General features: G+C 27.0%; 1 protein-coding gene across 2 annotated transcripts in view; it reads right to left on the bottom strand.

The window, feature by feature from the left end:
* Positions 1-23,265, bottom strand: part of LOC148235843 (zwei Ig domain protein zig-8-like) — a 106,050-nt gene that overhangs the window by 54,989 nt on the left and 27,796 nt on the right. For both annotated transcript variants that reach the window (XM_088184099.1, XM_088184100.1), the window contains exon 2: positions 9,732-9,931. In XM_088184099.1, coding sequence (XP_088040225.1) covers positions 9,732-9,931 — 200 coding nt within the window. The remainder of the gene's footprint in view (positions 1-9,731; positions 9,932-23,265) is intronic.

Genomic DNA, 23,265 nt, shown 5'->3' with positions numbered 1-23,265 from the left:
CACACTTAATTAATTTGCAATCTGATTATTTATATTAAGTGAAACCGAACAACGCACATGACGAATTAATGAAAATTACTGTCGCGTAACAAAATTTTATTTATAAATAATAATTATTTAAACTGTTGTCACGTTACTGTCGGCCATCTTGTTTTATATTTGAATGCTTATTTTTCATTGGTCGAAACAACAGAATGTATTACCGGTGGTGGAACAAATGGAACAAATTCAATTTTTAATAATATAATTAAATATATTTCCTTTGTTTACGTGTTTTATTATATACACCGTTCATACAAAGCGATACGATTTACAAAGTAAAAAAATTATTTACTAATAATAAAAACAAAAATCATTAATTTCCAGACATACATACATTTATGCAGTAAATTAAAGCGGCAAATTTACAATAATATGTATATTCTGCAACTTTAGTGTCACAATATGAGACAGCTAGAATAATACAAGCGACCAACTTATTATGTGTGTGCGTTACTCTATACTTGACGTCACTAAGCTGTCAAACAACAAAAGTGAGTGAGAATAATAAAAAGCCTATATTGAAGGATGCGACCTGTATACACAATCCCTTTCATATCAAGACGTTTACGCAATAACCTAATATGAAAGCTTCAAATTATTATAACGCTAAAAAAAAGCTTCCGTTTATTTTTTATTTTAAAATTTTAATATGCATTTAATATCCATTTTTATTAGTTTATTCTCTTTAAATAAATTAAGTATATACTTAATATAAATATATAATAAATTTAAAATTGCTTAACTTGAGCTCTGTAATTAATAACCCAAGTAATTGACATTTTGACCCCTAGACGTATTTTGTCGAAAAATATATTCTAAGTACAAAAATCTAGGTTTATATTCCTTTCACATGCGGAAGTAAAATACATATTATTTTATTTTATTTGTTTATCTAGTTATAAATAGGCTTACAAAATATATGTATATATATATACGTATATATTACCATATACGGTAATATAATATATATGTACATACGTATATATAAAAATATACATTGCTAACAACATAATTTTTTTCTCTTTGAATATAATGTAAAAAAATAAATTACTTCTCATATTATTTATTTCTACATCTTTTAAATAGAGCTTTGTAATAATGTTTTGCTGTCAATAAAACTTTGATAATATAATTAAAGAAGCAACATTTCTCATTCGTTTATTACATACTTAATTCTATGATTTCCCTTGGTGCATTTTTTATATAATTCAAGTACACTCAAGACTTTTAAAGCTGGTTGATAATAAAATCTTTTCAGTGCAGAATTATATAAAACAGAATTGAAACATTTGTATAAAGAAGTTCAAAAGTAATAATTACGTTAAAAATTATGTTGTATAAAAATTAATTCTAAAACATTAATTAGTCGTGGTTTAAAATAAACGGAAAATAATAGTATATGCACATTATAAATCTTGTTGATTTATTCAAGTATCTCAAAATAAATACAGACGAACGAGTCTTAAACTGTTTTTTTTTATCTAAACGTAAAATTCTTGCATTTCTTATTTGCTTTCTTTATTTTAATTTATTTATCTAATCGATTTTCTTTGCATATTCCCTAACGGTTGAGTGAATATTGCTTTGCTAGTCTTATTTTTCTTTTGAACTTCTAAGACATTTCGGAGTTGTATTTATATTAACTGTACCGAGTATTTTATATTAAATTGTTTACAATTCTAAATTAAATTTGTCAGACCTTTTAAAGATCGAATAATAAATCATTTGTGTAAAATATGTATAATATGCATTAAATATATTTTTTTAATGAATGGATTGTCCCATTTTCCTGCATTGTATGAAGCGTTGAAAATATAAAGGACAAACTAAATAAATGCACGTTTCTATATAATTGACTGAAAATATACTTAGCGTTTTAGAATACCAGTGAAATCGTAAATTGCGCAAAATATTTATTTATCAATTTAATAATTATTATACAATAGAACGTTGTTACTAATATCGCAGACAGATTTTTCTAAGCGTTGCATTATTTATTTTAATAATAATAAAGCACGTTTTTTTTTAAGTGAATCTAAATAATATAAATATTTATTAATAATTTATTAAATACGAAGCTATAAATAATGTACAAGACATGAACACTTACATCGTATATTATACATAAGATGTATATGATGATATATATTCGCTAAAGGAGAGTTTCGCTCTATGTGTCGTTTTTTCACTTCTTATTCAACGGTATATTCGCGGAGTGACTTTTCAACTATTTACATAACTTCTATCTTGCAAGCTTTTTTTAAGTCATTTGATCTCCTTTCGTATAGCAGTTTTTTTATTGTAAAGTTGAAAAGCTCTTCTGTCCCGTCAGGAATGGATTTTTCGTCTAGTGTACATACAATGCGTGGATCACCTTACCTTTCCACTTTGGCGGTCCTTTCAGACGAAATATTCTCAAGAAAAAATGTATACTATAATATGAAAGCCTAGACGCGATGTGTGTGACCTATTGAGGAATTGATTAAAATAATATTATTGTGGATATCGTTTTTCTTTATGTAAGGTTACAAATATTGTCTTGACCTTTATAAAACGAAAGGAACGTAAATATTTTTTTATCCTTATGTAATGTTTATTATTTATTACGTAATGTGTAATGTCGCTTAATTTAAGTTCTCAGCAAATATCGTATTGCTCATATATCATTCAATTCGGTCCCGGTTTAATAATGTAAGGGCATTAAAAAAAGGTAATGTAAGGTGAATCTAAGTTGTAAAATGTAATAATTCATGTACGTGTCACTATATTATGTATTGCAAAGGTTGCTTCACGTAACAAGAAATATATAATAAATGATATGCCATAAATTAGATAAATTTTAATACTTGAATTCGTCTTTTAGAACTTTGAAGACAGATTACATTTTCATTTTAATATAAAAGAGATAATATATAGTTAAATGCAATTGAAAGAGACCTATTTTTTCATACAATAATAAAATATAAATTGTATTATATTTAAGCAAAATTTGCAGAATTAAGATTTAATATTAATAGATCACATGAATATTTATACATATAATATTATTGTACTTGAATATAAGATTAATTATATTATCTCAAAGTGAGCATTTTCTTTGAATTAATGATAAATTAATTTTATATTTAGGGCTCATTTATACTAAAAATAGGCTTTCTTTGTGTAAATTATATTCTAAGGAATCGCATTTCTAGGGAGGCGTCTCTCACCTGCTTTTTCTTGTGACTTAATTTCATATATGTACATACAGATAAGTCCAAAAGATTCAATTACAATCTTACCGTGCTGTGAATTTAAATTATATAGATATAAACACACAATTTTAATAATAGTATAATTAAAACATTTTAATCACGATAAAATCAAATAAAGCGAAAAACTAGAAGTGCAAACTATTAAACTTATACAATATTACACTATGATAAAAAATATTATACTTTAAACAAATACTCATAGTAACCTAAAGTTTATTAAATTATTAATCAGTAATTGAAAGATAATTTTAAGTTATGGGAAGATTCTTTACCGTGGCTAAAAATAAACTAAAGTAAATTAGAATATTTTACTAATACTAAATGCTGCAGATATTTTTAATATAGATCCCGAAATATTTATTTCACTATAAATAAGTGCTATTACGAATTAACTTATAGAACAAAAAATACTAATAAAAATATTGCAGGTTTTGGGTTTTAAGACAAACAGAGTGTGACTTCGCTGCTAAATAGACGTCAATGACAGTTTATTTTAAAAACATATAAAAGAAATGTAAATGCCGCTATCAGACGGTGTAGTTAAAATGGTCATTGAAAGTCAAAGAGTCTTCGCTGGCGTGTCGAGTTTGATTATTGTCGGCTGTGAATTCGCTGTACTGTATTGCGATGATCTTTGGACGATCCGCTGTTATCCCTCGTGTCGTGTCCTAGTTTGTCTCTGCTTTTTTCTGCTGTTATCGTGCATTACTTCTTGGACACACCCCTTAAATGGCCACTCAATAATAATGTGCGCAGGTTTTTTCAGTGGTACTAATCGGTGATTTACATCTCGGGACAGACATGCTATTGAATGGTCCATGAAATATTTTTAATTATAAATGCAATTATTTATGGCTTTCAAGACGGGTTAACCTTAAATTCAGTAGAGTGACCTCTAAATTATAATTAATTGTGCAGGTGGTTGAAACTCCTACATAGTATTACTTTCATTATGTATATAAATCTACCTGTAAGCCATGGAAAACGGTATACAATACAACAACTAACACATACATATATAGTTATTGCAGCAACTGAAGTCTTGGAATCTTAAGTCCAGCACTTTACGGATTATACCACTCCGCCCCTTGACTGGAGTTTAAGGGAGTATGCTATAAGCACCACAAATAATTTATGGAATAATTACATCTCCTTGCCAAATAGGTACTCGATATGAGCATACAAACATTTGGCATTGTTTCCAAGTTATATATTGCAACTATTTATATATTACTCGTTTGCCAATACTAACATGCTCAATAATTATTATTAAAAATTATATGAACAGAATACCTAACATATTATTTATGATGTGTGAGATAAACCATTACAAACAGCAAATAAATATACTTTGAAAAGACACAATGTGTGCGTATAAAAAACAAAAGGTAGCACTGTACTGTATAATTTCTCTGAAATTATTTCGGTATTTATAAAACATGGACTCCAGGGTATTTTGTGCACCGTGTACCGAGAAAAAAACGTGTACACATAACCTTTGAGATTTATGGCGCAGGTATGAATTAAGCTTAGTGCAGTGCGCTCTTTTTCTCTCCCTCTCTCTCTCCCTCTCTCTTTCAAAGCTACCCGACCATCCAGCTAGAGAAGCGAATAATCAAATATTAAAATAAGCACATCTCCTAGATTTCCCCAGGTACCGTTTTTCCATTATTTACATTCACAACTTGCATCGGTCACTGAGATTATAAAAATAAAACACAACTAGAATAGATACTGTATTCATGGAATTTTTCTGCAGCTCTATAAAATTTACAATTGCACATTTTCATATGATAGTTTATTTATTTTAATACACGTTTAAAATAAAATATGGAAACTCATACTTTTAAACAGTTAAATATACTTAGTTTGACTAAAAAATAATATGCTGTGTATGAAAAACACTTCGTAAGATTTTTTAATATGGAAAGAAATGAGGCATCATTGGCGTCCAGAAAATTATGAAGAGATAAGTTTAGCACCTTAATAACTTTTACGATTATTAATATACCAACAAATTAATGTGAAGGATGACACTTATTTTCTGCTTTTGAAACATTGGTTTACCATACTTTTATATTTTGCTTTTGTTGCAGTATAGAGCGAAAATCCGCTTTCACAAAAACGGCAACAAACAACGAACTGCCTTTTTGAATAAGTTTGGAAAGTCTTCTTTTAAATCACAACAAAAGTTGTTAAATGAAACTTTATAAAATGTGTATTTTACTTAGTTGTTTGTTTGATGTCGGGTTGAATAAATTTGCATATTTTGAATTAGGCGTTTTTTTAAGCATTGAGAGAATTAAAAATCTAGTAATTGAAATCATTTTAACAGTATGATTACTGTTAAAAATCTTGAATCTATATTAAAACTTCAATTATGATTTGATTTTGTATATTATATAAAGGTTATAGCTATAAATAAACATATTCTGATGAAAATATTTTATTTTTAGGTTCATGAGAATAATTATAAATAAATTTTGTAAATATAAGATAAAAAACTGACTTAATAAAACGTTACCAAAGCGATATGCTAATGTATTTTTAAATTGTATAAAAAATTGGTGAGCTTTTCTTGCAATTCAAACTATAAATAGACATCATTATTTTCAGACTCTGTATTTAATGATATTATTTTTTACAGGATCTGAATAGAAGCAATGAAAATTACGATTTTTTTAAAATACGCCTCTTTAGCTGAAAAAACAATTAAAAAATGCCTAATAAAATACGTAAAATATATAAATACCCAAAAATACACTGGGTAGCAAAGTTATAAAATTATTGCCGGTGAAAGTCATCAGAATAATAACCAACTTTTAATTTATACATTCAATATAAAAAATTCTCATAGCCAAAATAGACAAATTACATTTTAAAAAAATAAATATATTTTACATTAAAATACTTATATAATTTAGAGACAAAGACTTAAATTAATTTAATATATACGATATATTCCTGTATTTTATAATCGATTAATAAAATTATTCACGTGAGTATTATATCAATACATTAATAAATAAAATATTCTAAGAACATATTATAATAAAACTTAAGCATAATTAATAATCAATGACTAATCAATGATTTAAAAGTTTAATTATTATTCCATGAAAGCTTAAATTCGTTATTAATAGAATGAACTTTAGCAATAGAGCTTATAAATTTGAAACTAGATTTTTGCAGCTTTGCGTAACTTTCGGTACCAAGTCGTACCGCCTATTTTTTTATTAATAACAAATTAACACAATTTCTTTACAATCAATTTAAATTTTGCCATTAAAAAATATATTGAAAATGTATGACGTTTTGTAAAAAATAAAAAAGTTCGCACGTCAAGCGTGTTTTCGACACGAAAGAAAAAAATGTAAAAGTTGCTCCTTCTCTTTCGGCTCGTTCCAATCTATTCCTTAATAATTTTATCAGCTTCAAAATAAGAAACACTCCCCTATGTGTATATTGCTTTCCCATACGACGGCCCTCCATCTTCAACAAGATTACTTCTATTTGTATTCTTAACGTTGTTAGCCCGCAGATGTGTGGGATAGCAGCCCGTCGAAGAAAGGGAAAATTTCCACCCTTCACATAAGAAATAAGGCCAAAATTTTATTGTGGACCTTTTTATAATAGTATATGAAAAGAGAAGGAAAATGATATTTCACTGCGGCAAAGCGCACACGTACGGTGACGATTTTCCTTTCGCCGGTTCTTTCTGTTTGCGACAGAAATATGAGGTTGTTCTGTTCAGTCTTTGCGTGTGTTTTGGGGTAATAAGATACATAAATGCCTATTTTAGAATATAATATTAAATTTATACATCTAGAATTACCTATTCTATTTTTTATTCACCGCCTTTATTTATTATTTAAGACATGCAATCCTTTTTATGAGAAGTAAATGTTTGTTACAAATTATTCAACACTTTTGCGCTATTCAGTAAAACTAAATATTTTATTTTAAATAATACAAAACCATAAAATGAAGATAATTAAATATATCAAGAATAATATTTACGGCGAATAAATATAATTAAAAATTGTTTAGTTTTATTTTTAGATGTAATTGAGCACTTTTTTGTATAAATTTGTTGATTTTTTTTTTGCTTTATATTTATATTTAATTTAATTTATTTATTAGTAGTTTTCATGAATGTCGTTTTTTTAATAAAATTAAAAAAAAATTATCCTTAATTCGACTTATCTCAAACAATGCTTAAAAAATAATATACATTATAAAACTAGTAAATTAAAGTTATTTGTTTTTCGTAACTAGAAAAATATTTTTAAATTCGTTGCTAGTAAATTAAAATGATTTTTTTTATAATTAAATTTTCCGTTGCAACTTGTAAGCGAAATGGGTTACAGTGGGCTAAATCTGTATCAACTGAGGTATAATGAAGTCTGGTAAAAATCTGAGCATCTGTGACATCTACTATAATAATAATTATAAATCATTATGTGTAATATAATTTATAGCCAATAAATGTAGCCAGCTGAAGCCTATTTCTTATAATAGCGCATTTTTTATAAATAAAAGTTCTAGTGCCGGGGCTCGAACCCGCAACCTCAGAGTAACTAGTCTGAAACCTTACGGACTACGTTATTCCATCCTTAAACTCCGTCCTATACCGTTAAAATAATAATAAACGATAAAGTATGTTAACTTGACTGTTTAAAGCCTTTGATTTGTATTTAAGCCTCAATCTTGATCAGAGAGCATAAACGAAACAAATCAAATGTCTAAAAGTTTTCGCTTTATTTTGAAAAACTTTATATATGTTTTATGCTATTTCAATTTGTGTAATAAGATAATTTGCTGTAATTTCAACTACGTGTTACATAAATAAATTTATGAATAGCAATTTTCAATTAGTATTAATTTAAAAAGCAGATGTTTGTAAATTTATGTTTTTAATATAAAAAAATACGTTTTTAATATTTCATAACTTCAATTCGTGTAGTAAGCTAATTTGTTTTATTTATGAATTAACTGTATTTTAATTTTAATTTTAATATTATTATTATTTGTACATATGTATATTTAACAATTGCGCGCTTCCGTTTCTGTGCTCCCTTTGAAAAAATATTTTTTAACGTACTTTTTCCCCTCGGGTGGTTAGAAATAATCGGACTTGATTTTGAAATAAAATTTCTGATATAAAGACACTTATTTTAATATTTCTCTGAAAAATCAAACAATCTATTATTTCTAAAGGACGAAATTGCTACTAAAAAATATTTTTCAAAAGTTCAAACGTGTATTGTTTTTGCTATTTTTTTAAAATCTTGTGCTTAATTTTTAAATAAGCACATCTGCATTTTTACTTGTTTAATACTTCGTGTTATTAGTAAAAAAATCTAACATTTTCTATATATTTTAACAAGAGAGAGTACGGATTTGTATCATAGTGCTTTTTAATATGAATTATTGACTACAATTGTTAACTTAAAAGTAGCGTGTATGAAGCACTTTTTAATATAAATGAGGGTGGTGCTGACAATCTATCAATGCTCTGTAATTATCAGCATTAAGCTGTAAGGCCTTAAAAAGTCGCAATTGCGTCTCATCTTCTTCACATATGTGTATAAAATAGGTGTGTTTAATTGTATATAAAACTCATTTGTATTTGAGCAACATTTGCGCGTTTGAGAATTCTATTGACTAGTAATATTCTGATTTTTAACACACATTAGATCTCAACTTTTAAAAACTAGTTCCATATACGAGACAAAAAACAATATAGAATATGCATATAAATTTATAATAGAAAGATGTTACATAAAAGTTACCTAATTTATATTTGTACAAATTCTTGAACTTTATAAGAGTTTGTTTTCTAATTCGTTGTAATTTCACCCCAAATTATTACGTTACACGTACACGTACTTGTGTTACTTGTTAGTATCATATATAATATATGTTTATATATACGTTCTGTGTATTTAATGTGAGTATTTACATACATATATACATAAATAAAATTATGTAAAAAAAGTTGTATTTCAAAATTAATATTAATATTATTATTTTTAACTTGTATCATAATTTAAAAAGTATGTCAGTAATTCGTTAGTGTATTTTTAAAATATTATAATTAAAGACGAATATTTACAGCATTATCTATATTTAGAAAAATACAGAATAGTGCGATTTCTATAATGTAGGTTAAAGCTGTAAAGATTTTCAGCACCAATCATTCTAATTTTAACATGCTAAATAAATACCGTTTTACGTAACTTTACTATTTTATTTTTATTTTTTAGTTAACCTTTATTATACAATAATAATCTTTTTGTTTCTAACGTACTTTACAATATTGACTTCACTTATACATAATGTGCTCAGATAAGCGCGCCCCATTAACGCGATGGGGCCCTGCATTTCAGAAGCGGCGCTCGATTTAATTTAAAGTGTCATTATTAGAATTACCGTTTTATTTCCGAGATTCCTGACTCTGCAGTGGAGGTAAGCGGATCTGCCAACCAGGGCCGTCACATTTGGGGCCGATAACGAAACGAAAAATGGGTCCACTCTGTCAGCGCCGAAAAGTGGAAAACTGCTCACTGTAGCCGGCGGCAGCATGTTGAATCCTTGCTCTCCATTTTTCATCTCCTCCACTTGCAGCGAATCTGTAAAGAGAAAAGACATACTTAAGACACTTTGAAACTATCACTCCAGCACTATTTTAAATCAAGTGGCGTAAGGTATTGGACTTAATCAAAAGCAATGGTTTGATTTCCGCACAGTACTGAATATTTATTTTAATGCTCGTTAATTAAAAAAATTTAAAAAAAAAGTACATATCTTTACAAAAATAAAACATATTTTAATCAGTTTAAAATATAATTAAAATTTTGCTTAAAATTAATTTATAAAATAACACTATTCTACTTCATAAATCAATAATTATATTCTATAGATCAAAACTCAGCTTTTAATTATTTATTAAAAAGCTCCATAATATATTATAGTCAATCTAAAATAAAACCATATTGGTACAAAAAAAATTAGTGTCAAACTTTTCATGTGTATATTTATCATTGTGGTATTAAAATAATATGTATTAATTAAGAATCACAATATTAATTAGACTATCTTTAAATTTATAGCGCTTACATATTAACATAATACGTAATATAAGAAACGTATTATTTTACTTCAACGCTAATTTATTACAATGAGAACATTTCATAATATTTATATCTAGCAATAAAATTCTCCTTAATAACTGTATTTTTTAGTCGTCTATACATAAAATAAAAGATAAATCTTTTAAAATAATATTAAACGTAAATATTATACCACGTTAAATAATAAAATACCCTTTTGAATTAAATTACGATTTATTTATTTCCCGTTCTTTGATGTTTTAATATTAATATTTGCATTATATTTCTTTGTAACAAGCTATTTATATTTAATTCAAAGTGAATATTATATTTTGACTTATTCAATAATAACATAAAAATATGTATGTAAAATATTATAATAGGTGCGGTTTTTTTGTCCATAGGCATAATGGAAGTAGATGTAAATCTCTTTTAGCTTTAATAACCAAAATAAACCCATTTACCATCAGTCAAAACTGCCAACATTAGTATTATAAAATGATACACATTAGCACGCTTAAGACTCTCGCTTTTGCCACTGAAACATAATTTAAATATTGATTTACATAACTTAATTTGTAAAATTAATATATATAAATACAACACTGATCCATTAATTGTCTCACTGGCTAGCAAAGTCAAACTAACTAAAAAAAACATATAAATGAACATGTGCTTCGCATATGTTTTATTTAATTAGATTTTAAGTATTTTACTATACAATTTATTTTATTTCTTAAACATTCATTCTATATTGAATCCACTGTATGTATATAGGACCGGAGATTGCACCGTTTGTCGCCCATTGCTCTTTATGGCTCCATCGAATATGTAATAATGCAATCTAATATATAGATATTGGATATTAGATCCTCCTTTGCAAATTTAACGCATTCAGCCCTTTACCCTTGCGTATTATTTATATTCACCTTTTATTCTAGCCATTACACTTGCGCAGCTTTCATGACATTCATAATGCCTAGTATGAGAAGGTTAATTTTGCAACCTAATTAATTATTTCATATGACACGCCAGCAACTGCTCAAACTTTGCTAATAATTTATTTACTCGCATCGCAGATTACGGGCTTTATTTATTTTGATAGGCAATGAAAAGCAAAGACCACATTTTGGACAAGCTCTTACTCTGTTATAATTATTATATAGTGTAATACACAGACCGCGTTTATCGTTATATCCGTTCATTATGCAGGCCTGTACAAGCCCAGAAAGGTCGTTTTTACGCCGAAATTTCATATTGTTTAGTCAAATTACGCCCCTCCGGTAATGTTGCTCGTTACCTCTCGTAGTACAAAAGTGTATCTTGTTTTTTCTTTTTAAATTGCCCTAATTCAAGAACGACATTTACCCGATTGCTCTTTCTATAATACCATCCGCCAGGCGATATTACGCCGTTAGTTTTATGAACCGCACCTGAGATTCATATAGTCATTTTAGAGATACACTGAACAAAAAGAAGTATTTAGTTGCAAAAATATATTACTTCACACTATTAAGAAACATTATTAGAATATAAAAAATGAAGATAGATGAAGAAGAACAATTCAATGTGACAAATTATAGAAAATTAATGAAACTTATAGATTTGTTATATAATGAATTTCAAAAAGCATTTGCATTATTAAAAACAATTTTTTTTATTTTTAAGACAACGCCTCTTTTTATGTGTTTTTAAAAAATAAACAATTTTGGATTAATTATTTTTTGAAGAAATATTATTATTTTTTATATTTAAAAAGCCTGAAAAGTCATAAGATATTTAAAATTTAGTTTTAATTACAAAAACAAATTCCTAATAAATAGCAATCATATTTTTAAACATAAAATAAACAGTAAAGTTTGCTAGCTCAATAACAGAATTGTGAAGTCTGCAAGGTGTAATGGCGGAGTGCCATCAGCTGTACATACAAATTTTTTTATCAACTTGCTTATGTAATGTTTTACCTTTTCGTGTAAATGATACTTAATATGCTTCAACCAATTTTTTTTTATACTAGCTGTCGGTACCTCACTATCGTGAGGTACCGAAACTAGCGAGTGTGTGAACACCGGACCCTTAACTTTTTGGGTTTTAAATATTATTTTTGATTCGTTATGTTAAATATATATAATTTTTGATATGTTTCATGATAAATTATATACTACCGTGAATGTATTTTATTTTACTCATTTATACTTATGCATTGTAATGTATATAACAATGCTTTTAACATGAAACCAGATTTCATCTTCAGTAACCATTATTTCTAGGAATATATCATTACCTTGTGCTGTAAATCACTGTAAAAATTCCTGTGAGACATCAAAGCAGTCAGCTGGTGAAGTGTGTCTCTTAGATATTAGAAAGTCTTTGCTGATGTGCCGAGTTGTAATTGTCGACTAAGATCTGATGGATTTTTTTTATTTCATGTGATCTGTGAGGTTTTTACCTTTATAAATGGAATGAAAATTTGAGAATTCTCTTTTCGTTGTTCAAATAGTCGTTATGGTAACTAATTGCACAAGTGCTTTTATTGTACGTACTTTGTCTAATTTTTTAGTCCAATTGTACACTTGCTAGAGTAAAATAAATGCATTCTAATGACTTAAATATTGTTTTTAAACAAGTAATAATCTTTCATATTTAAAAACACGAATAAGATTTGCTTCACTTCATTGTATTTTTAAAGAACGGCCACCATTTAAAACGGGTTTCGTCAACCTTTTTATTAAACAATTATATAATATGTAAAACAATTTTAGAATGAATTTAGGAGATTTGTAAAAACAAGTTTTTATACCAAACATTTTATTGCAACAAAAAAATTGTGAAGCAAAAATTTTCAAGATTTTGAAGTAAAAGCGAAAATCACCCACCGCCCACCACGGAAGCCTTTAACGCCCACTAAGCCTTTAACGCCCACGTCTTTATTTTTTTAGGATGAGCTAATGAAATGATTTGCTCCATAGCAAAGAATAATATGACGTTCAATTTTTCTGGTTTCTGCATTATTATTTCTCACAAGTTAAGTAGATGCAATGCATCCTTTCGATTTCTTTATAATAGTAATTCTTAGATCGTCTTCATGAAAGCTAAAAACCATAAATAGTGTAACTTGTGTTTATTCAAACATTGCTATTCTGTCAACAACCCAGGTAGGACGTTAGGTCTAACCTTAGACTGCGCATAATACTAAAATAAAAACTTTAAGATAATCGTACTTGCTAATAAGATGAAGCACCTGAGTCTTATCAAATTAGTGGCTGCCCAAGATCAGACATTTACTGCTACCATTTACGTAACAATAGAGCTGTGTTTTGATTTTTTATTGAACTTTTTGGTATTATACTTGTATAGTTGTAGAATATACAACTACGAACTTTTAATAAAATGTACAAAATATTGTTCACATTTATTGAAAATAAGCTAGGCATATTAAATATATTTAATATATATATGAAAGCTAATAAATTTTAGCATATGCGTATTTATAGATAAATAGGTGTAATAATTTATGTATTTTATTAAAAAATACTTCCTTTATGTTCTACGAATTAAGCTTAGCTTAATATACATTGTTTGTAATTAAACTAAAAGCTTTTATAGAAACCTACAAACCTCTGAAAAATATACGATGAATATTCGGAAAGTAAATATATAGAATTCAGAGAATAATTCAAAGCATTTAATTTATAAATTGACTTAAAAAACTCCTTTAGTATTTTTTTACCAGGGTCGCTGTTCATTTATTGAGCCTGGCAACGAATTACTTGAACTCAACCTTATAAAAAGTCTAAGATCTATCCCTTTTTTATACTTAACACACGCAGAGTTGCCAAAATAATGTTCTAGTAACTGTAATATAAAGAATTGGATTGCAAGACAGTTGCACATTTTTTAATTTCATAAATAAGTTCATCGGTTACATCGGATGCCCTTCCTCATTTACGTCACTAATTTCTGCCTAAATCTATGACACAGCTTTGTCTAGTGCTTTAATTTTCACTATTTGTGAACGATGGATGATAATTAAAATCAATAATAAGCCTTCTTTATTTTTAACGAGATTAGAAAAGTATGAGTTTTATTGTTTGTCATTATAAGAAAATCATTTATAACTATAAAACTTACTTAGGAAATATGCAACACATTGAATATAGTTGCTAAAAATTGGACAATCTATTTATGAAATAAACGTGGAGATACATTAAGAAACAATATTTTATTTATAAATAGACAAAAGTAATATGACTGAGAAAAAAATATATCTTTTTCGTTGTAGTGTATTAAACTAACGCCATTTGCAAAAGTTGCATAGATAAATTCAGAAAATATTAATAATAAATATTACATAAAACCATTATATATAATAAATCTCCGTTGCTCAGATATGATCAGACATAGTTATTATCCAATCTATGCCTCTGCAGACTATCCTTGAAAACTGAAAGATGAGATAATAGTTTTTTTCTCGGTTAAAACAACTCGATCCAAAAGCCAAAGTATAAGCAGGCAATTACCGGATCGCGTTTGCGTGAAAGTTTACAACTTCCCGTCAGTGTGGGTAGATCCGTGTATAAAAATTTTAAATACGTTTTCAGCAGGGAAATTTATTTGACCGAAAGCTCGCTTGAAAAAGGCAACGCTCGGGAATACCAGCACCACGATGGGAAACGTACGAATTATCAAAAAAAAAAACTTTTTTTGTCAGCCTTTTTCTCGTCGGGAATGTAATTGGATCAAGGAATGAAATGCCCCCGGGCTGGAGGGCCTTTAATAGCTATCCGAGAAAAATGCCCTAAGAGTTTCCCCGATTCGAAACTTTCGATCTTTCGGGAATTCGGAGACGGGCCCACTGTGCACTCATCAATTTGAAGAAAAAATACGATAAAATCTAAATTGAATTAAATCCGGAACCGTCCCTTAGACTTAAATTTGTGTATATATACCGAGCGTACTATGTTAATGGATGTGCCATTTAATTAAGTACACTTACAAGTTTACGATTGAGGTTATTTAATTAAAAATTAAAAGTTTACAGTAACCGTTTGCTTTTCGAAATAATAAATTTAATTATTTTTTAACGGCAACAAATTACTCAAATTTTTTAAGAAAAAATTCTGAGTGACTTGTTAATGAAAAAGTTGATACGAATAATTATAATATACGGTTAGTAAGTTGATATAACTGGTGAGTAACTTTGTCATTAACACGCAATTAAGCTCCGACTACGTCTATTAGTTATTTTTTATAACATGTATAATTTTAGTTCATTGACTATTTAACTACTAACTTTGAGTTACTAACTTTCAATTTAAGCTATTAACCGTTCTATTTAATTATTGAATTAATAAATACAGACTTTTCATGAATTTATATTTTTGGTTCAGAGTTTCAATAAAAGTTCATAAATAAATAATATTTATTAAACTACTAACTTTTGGATTTTTATTAGCACATTATGATTTTTGTCACATATTTATTTCTTCAATGCGTCATAATGTTTTATGCATTAATTTATTTTATATAAAATTACCAATCTTTTAGAACGTTATATAACAGTTTTTTTCTTAAACTACAATTTTATTCTAAAAAATATGCCACATCTACAGAAATGGTCTTCTGCCAACCTCTTAAGATTGATTAAACTTGTTTAATATTTTTTAAAGATTGTGAAGTGATAATAGGCTTTTATAACATAACTCTGATTATTGAATTTTGTATTTTAAAGAAATAAATCTAAATGTATAAATATTATATGTGATAATTAATAGGAAAAATATCACAGAAATATGAAGGATGAGTCAAAATTTCTTATCCTAATTAGTTTTATTTTTCAGCAATAATTATCATAGAACAATGTTGGTCTAAGTATGTTTAATAACATCTGATCTTTTATGATTAATTTTATATATATTATATTAGTTTTATTAATATGTAAATATATAGAAACTATTAATGTAGTCAAATTAATAACGTTATGAATTTTCAAAGCAAAATATAATATATATAAAAGCATGAACGTATTTAAATTAAGTTTATTATTACAAATACATAAAACATTGTGAAAATCTGCAATAGATTATATGCTTTAAAAAACAACAATTTTCTAATAAAATATTGTGTATTTTTGTAGCGATTTTATTATAAAAAAAACTATAAATCTCTTAAAAAAATATTTTAATACTCATCTTCATCACTTCTTAAAATGTTATTATTATATTTTTTTAATATGATCTCAATAAAAAAATTATACATTCCAACAAATACTAATGCTAAAATTTATTATATACACTACTTTGATAATAAAAACAATCATTTTCGCAGTAAAATTTGTACTTATCGAGTGATATTTATAAATTGGATTCTAAAACTATTAGTTTTAAAGTCATTATTATCAGCAATGAATTTCAGAAAAGTTCTGTTTCACTTCATCTAAAAATAAAATGAACTATACAGTTTCTCATTGGATAAATGGTTTTGTACAGTAATGTTAATTATCTACATGGATATAAATTAATATACTATTTGTATATTATTAATATTTATGTTTAAGCATAACTTATTTTCTAACATAACATATATCTTACATAACAAGACATTACAACTTGAACATAGAAATTGAACTAAAATTATTTCATAATTAATAAGTAGCTTAAAATTTCATAATAAACTGTAATATGGCGCATAAATTTTACTTTAGCTTTCTTTGATTATTATATAAATTTATGTGATATTTTTCTGAATATTGCAATTCTTTTTATGCTGGTATTTTATAGAGAAAAGCATCAAATATTTAATATAATATAAAAGGAAAAAAAAAGTGGTACTCAAGAATATTATTACTAATAATCCACGAATTCGGTCCGGTCTGACCTCAAATAATCGAAAGAAAATTCCTAGATCCTTTCTGATATTGGACCATCGTCCACCACTAGCTCATCCCGGGATGGGAAATATCCATCCATACTTAATTCCCATCGAAATGATGTTCACTAGACGAGTCCATTCAATATCAGTTTTATAGAGGTAAGTCTGAAATTGTATATTGACTTCGTATGATTTATATAAAATATATTATTAAATGTTTTTATATTATTAAACATTTATATAAAAAACATTTAAGGCACTCCATAATAAATCATACTTATATGAGTTTCTCATAAAAAAAGTGAAACGCGTCAAATCGAAGATAGTCTCTCGCTGTTAGAGAAAAATCAATAAACTCTAATCTTCTTTTGACAATGAAAAAAGGGAAAGGCAAGGATAATAAAATTTTCCTTTTTGCGCCTTAGTTTTGTTAAGACGCTATAACAAAGTCATGAGCGACAATTTCGTTAGTCGCCTGTCGAACAGGTACGTAAAAATATATGATTTCAAGCGGAATACAATTTCTATGTACATATGTACATTTAAATTTTGCAAAATCTTAAAAAAGTTTAATGCTATTTAATTGTTTAAATTATAATTTAAATTAACATATATGAAAAAGACCTTGAACTATATTTTATTTTTATGAAAAACTTCTTTAACTAAAAGTATGGTTCTTCATGAAGATTACATAAATAAATAAAATATATTTTACTAAGGATTTGTTTCTTATAATCCTTGCTTCCAAGAATTGTTCAAACATTTCCAAGAATGAAAATATAATTTAAATAATAAGACTTGATTAATTTTAATTATTTACATGTACTAAATTATGTATGTATTTGGTCATACGTATGTACATACCATGTGTATGATACATTCCAAAAGGATCCAACTTACTGCTTGACTTTTCCGTCCTTTTGCCATTTCCTCGTGTCGTAAAGCACAAATTACTATATCACGACCCTTAGACAATTTTGTGACATTAGCAGCTAAACGAACGACGATGTTTAACATCGTCGACACAAGAACACACTACGCGTATAGATAGATGTGTATATAGCCTTGTTTACAAGGATATCTCTGGTAACGTTCATTATAATTCCAAACGCATTTGTACTATAAACGCTCTAATTCGTTGTTTTATATTAAACGACATAAAGCGCTGCCAAGTTGAAAGCCACATGTGCCTGTTTAATCATAAATCAATGATGTAATTACACAATTTATATATGTATGTTACGTTGGGTATGTGGATGAGTTAGTAAAATTAATTAATCCAAGAGACACATGACACCTGTAAATGTACAATTATTTTTATAATTAAATAGTCTGTTATTTACTTGAAAATGTTTTAATTAAACATATGCTTGACATTTTAATTAAAATTTGTAAAGAGTAGACCTTTTTATGATTTACCAAGTTTAAAAATGTATTAAACATGAAAACTATCGACGTAGAAGTTAAACAAAATTGTGAAAGTTGCTCGCCCATTGCTGGTTTATTATGTATGGAATAATATTTCACTCGAGACAGTGATTAACAAGTTTTCCACGCAGTGAATAAATTTTCTCTTTAACTTATTTAAAATATTGATCGTAAATATTAGTACATTTATTAATCTAAACGTGTTAGTAGGTCAATTATTAGACAGTGTTCTATAAAGCATAAAAAATAGATTAAAAGTGATTTTTTAATAATATTTCCAGTTACGTAATATAAACGTACAAATATATTTTTAAATACATATTTTCACAACTAATACATGATCACAAAATAACAGTTTTTTCTAAAATTTTATTGATCTCAATTCTGTAGACATGCGACACCGCTGCCTAAAATGAAAGCATAAACTGAAAGAAGTTTAGGCTTTCAGTATATTCTATGGAATACTATTATATATTCGTGTTACGATTTTCTATAAAATTTTAAGGTCGTCATTGCCTTACACAAATAAAATGTATATAATATATAAAAATATACAGTTTTTTTAGTCATTTACATTATTTAGGAAGAAACGGGAAAATCCATATATACGTTTTTGGTAATTCAAAACTAGAACCACGTAAAAGTTTGACGAAAATTACTTTACTTTAGTAATAATATATTAAAATTTTATAAAGTTGTATATTTATCATTTAATTTACTTGCATCATTTCTTGTGATTTTAATATGCATGAGTATTTTGTAAATTCACATCACAAATATCATCAAATTTCTTAAGAAAATGTTTAGGGAAGTGTCGGCCCTTACCAAATATGTTTTAATAATTTTTAAAATACTACGCAAAGTACTACGATCGGGAGTCGTAACTGTGTGTTGCATATTGATGTAGTAAAATGTATTTTTATGAAATTTTCTGTAGCTGTAGCATCCATAGTACGTCGAAAAAATAATTAAAAATATTTAATAAAATACTTCAATGACGAAGTATTATATATCATTCAAAATACAGCATTGTGAATTTATACTTATATAATTTATAAATAAATAATGATATATTAACCGAAATTTTGCATAAAAACATTTACAATATAAATAATAATATATTAACATAAATAAATAATAATATAGTGCATAAAAACAAAAAGTCAAATATATACACTTTTTCAAAATATAGCTTTGAAAGAAACAGTTGCGCATTTCTAAAAAGTAATTCGCTAAAAGATAACACCATATTCGATATTAGATAAATAAACTAAAAAATCATCAAAAATCGAGTTTAACTCTTAGGGTTTCAGCTAGATTAGTTGGGACAATGGAAATAAAAACTGCTTTGAATCGTCTCAAGCGATTTAGCTTCACTTGGTGCGAGTTTAGCTAAGCTCTCATGATTCGATACTGAAAGGAAGGTTTTGGGTAAGAAGTCTGGATGAAGGTTACTTGTAAAAGTAATTTATTTATTTTATTTTATTTTATTAATTTATTTAGCTTAATAGCTAATCTTTACATCTAACAAATTTAGTAAACATATATAAAAATATATAAAAAATACATAACAGAAAGAAAAAATATACAATAATAAAGACTTAATATTATAATATTTTATTTCTATATGTACGAAGGTGTTTTTTTATTCCATTTATAAAACCCGTTATATTTTTGCTGTTTCGGATTTCTCTTGGAAGACTATTATATAAATTAAAACCTCCGTACATAATTCCCCTAGCCGTACTCGTTTTCTTATACTTAATTATCTTTAAATTTTCTCTATTTCTAGTATTATATTTATGTACATCTTTATTTCTTATTAAATACTTATTAAAATAGTGTGGTAACATATTATTTTCTAACTTATATATAAATACTAAAACATTCATACTCAATATTTCTTGAACATTCAACCATTCTAATCTATCAATCATACTTTTACAATTAGTTAATCTATTTTTATTTAAGATTACTCTCATTGCCCTATTTTGTAATTTTTGCAACATTTGTTTATCTAATTTATTCAACATATTTAATAGTGTTGCACAATAATTAAAATGGGGCAATATTATACTATTGTAAATTAATTTTTTTGTATTTATACTTAATATATTTCTTAATCTAGATAATAAACCTATTTTTCTACTAATTTTTTTTAATATGTAATTACAATGTTCTTTAAAGTTTAATTTTGTATCAACAATTACTCCTAAATATTTTATATTATCCACTATTTCTATATTAGAGTTATTTATTACTATTTTGGTACTATCATCTAACACATTTTTATAATTAATAAACATACATTTAGTTTTATTCTCATTTAATTTAAGTACATTATTCTTTAACCATATCTCTAACACACCTAATTCATCATTCAAATTACTCACAACTTCTTCAATGTTATCACCCATGCAATAGATCAATGTGTCATCCGCAAATAGATGAACTTTACATTTTCTTACGTTATTAACTATATCATTCATATATAAAACAAACAACAATGGTCCCAATTTAGACCCTTGTGGTACTCCATAATACACTAACCTCTCTTCAGAACATACATTATTTATCTTAACTTTTTGTTTTCTTTTATATAAGTAATTATATATTGAGTACGGTGGATCCTGCTTTATATACCCTTGCGAAATGCGGAAAGGTCCAACGTCTCTTCCATTCCTTAATCCTATAACCAATGCCGGTGATATAAGTCAGAAATTTGAATACAGATCTTATCACACTTGTGTGTAACGACAGCATTTAGTGACGTACTCATCCTCTGGAATGTGCATGCAGGAATGCCGTACTTTTATACTTGCTCGGCAGAAATATTCGGTACTGATCCTTTTTGTTTAAGTGTGATTAGTTTTGTACATTTTTACTTTAAATATATATTACTTTTATGACTCTTTTAATGCGTCTTTTGCAACTAATTTGGACGCATCGGGTGGTTCTGACAGTTCTAATTGGTTTCAGAGAAGCTCCCAGCGGACATTCACATATGTAAACCTAAAGCTAAAGCCGTTATGGCCAAAAATAAACTTAACATTGAGATACTTTATCTTTCCATTAAGGTATTGTGGTATTTGATACAATAGTTGCTTATATCAAATAAATAAAAATTAGTTCTAGATATGTATTATCTACCGAAGGATATTTATAACAGATAAAAGCTTCAGGCTATCGGATACATCGCTCACTTTTTTTGAAAGGTCTTTTTGGCACATAAATTAACATATAACATATATAGATTAAAATTAAAAATATTCGTACTTCATCACTATTGTTTATTTTTAAATACTGTTTACTTTATTAAATATATTAATCAGGTTTATTTATATATTTTTATTTATATACCAAATAAAAATCCTTTAATAAGATTTTCATATAAAAATATATCAAGTATCGGTGATTCGCAGGATTTATCAAAGTATGTTGAAATTCTCGAGATTTTAAAATGTCTCAAGAGTCAGAATCTATATTATGCAGTATATCGTTCAGCACAACGGCCAAGTAAGAAAAATAAAATAAGGACACGTCAGATTGGGCTTTCTTCGGCCGTGAGATAAAAGCGTTTCGAAAGTGGGACAGTTGATTTTTTCCACAAGGTAGTAGAAAATCCGGCGAACGCGGCCAGTTTTCGGGGATTTGAATTGATAACGCCTATAAGGTATAACATTTCGCAGAGGTTTATCCCGCGAAGGATAATAAAGTCAAATGTATGTAATAGATTAGGGCCAAGTCCTTTTCAACCCTTCTCCGCGCCTTATCGCGGCCGGAAATAAAACGGGACACTTTCGCAAGGTAAACTCGGACCGATTTTCGGTTATCTTGTGTTCGAACTCGAACGGAAAATCATCGCGGAAAATAAATATTTATTGCGGAAACCCCTCCTCGAAATTACGCCCTCGATCTACGCACCCTTCAGATACTACAACGTTTCCCAAACTGTAATCAGCTGCCTAGTAAGAGTCTCCAAGAAAAAATATTCCATAAAAAAACTGTGCACGATCGGAAAAATCTTATTATGAACTATTTTTTTATTGACTATTTTGTAATTTATATATTTTATTTAATATACACAGTATTTAGTGCCGTTAAATTTTCAGAAAAAGGAACAATATAACTTTAAATATAATATAAAGGAATAGTTTTAATAAGTAATAAGACACAATAACTTCTTTACTAAAAACACGAGTTCAAGTGTTTCTGCAATAAAATTACCTAATATTAAACGTAATTATGAGAAATAATATAAAAGCCAATTGACCTTTGAACTTATTAAAAACAAATTAATTGCATTATCCCTTTCTTTGACTGCTTAACAAAATATTTTATAATCAGATTTTTCATAATGAATCTGTTGTTCGTTATTTTATTACTAGCAGAAATGGTTACAAATTACAAAATCCTTTTAAGAAAGATTTTCAAAAATTTTAAATTTATTAATTGCTGTTTATTAGCTAAATTGTGAATAAAATAAATTAAAACCATATAAAAAACATTATAGTATTACGCTTTTACCATTAGATGAAAATACTGACGTAATAGGT

This window comes from Plectrocnemia conspersa, unplaced genomic scaffold (assembly GCF_051122295.1).
Source record: "Plectrocnemia conspersa isolate PC_06_02 unplaced genomic scaffold, ASM5112229v1 ptg000004l, whole genome shotgun sequence".
NCBI lineage: Eukaryota > Metazoa > Arthropoda > Insecta > Trichoptera > Polycentropodidae > Plectrocnemia > Plectrocnemia conspersa.
The sequence above is the reverse complement of the archived record's forward strand: the minus strand, read 5'-3'. Positions and strand labels throughout refer to the sequence as shown.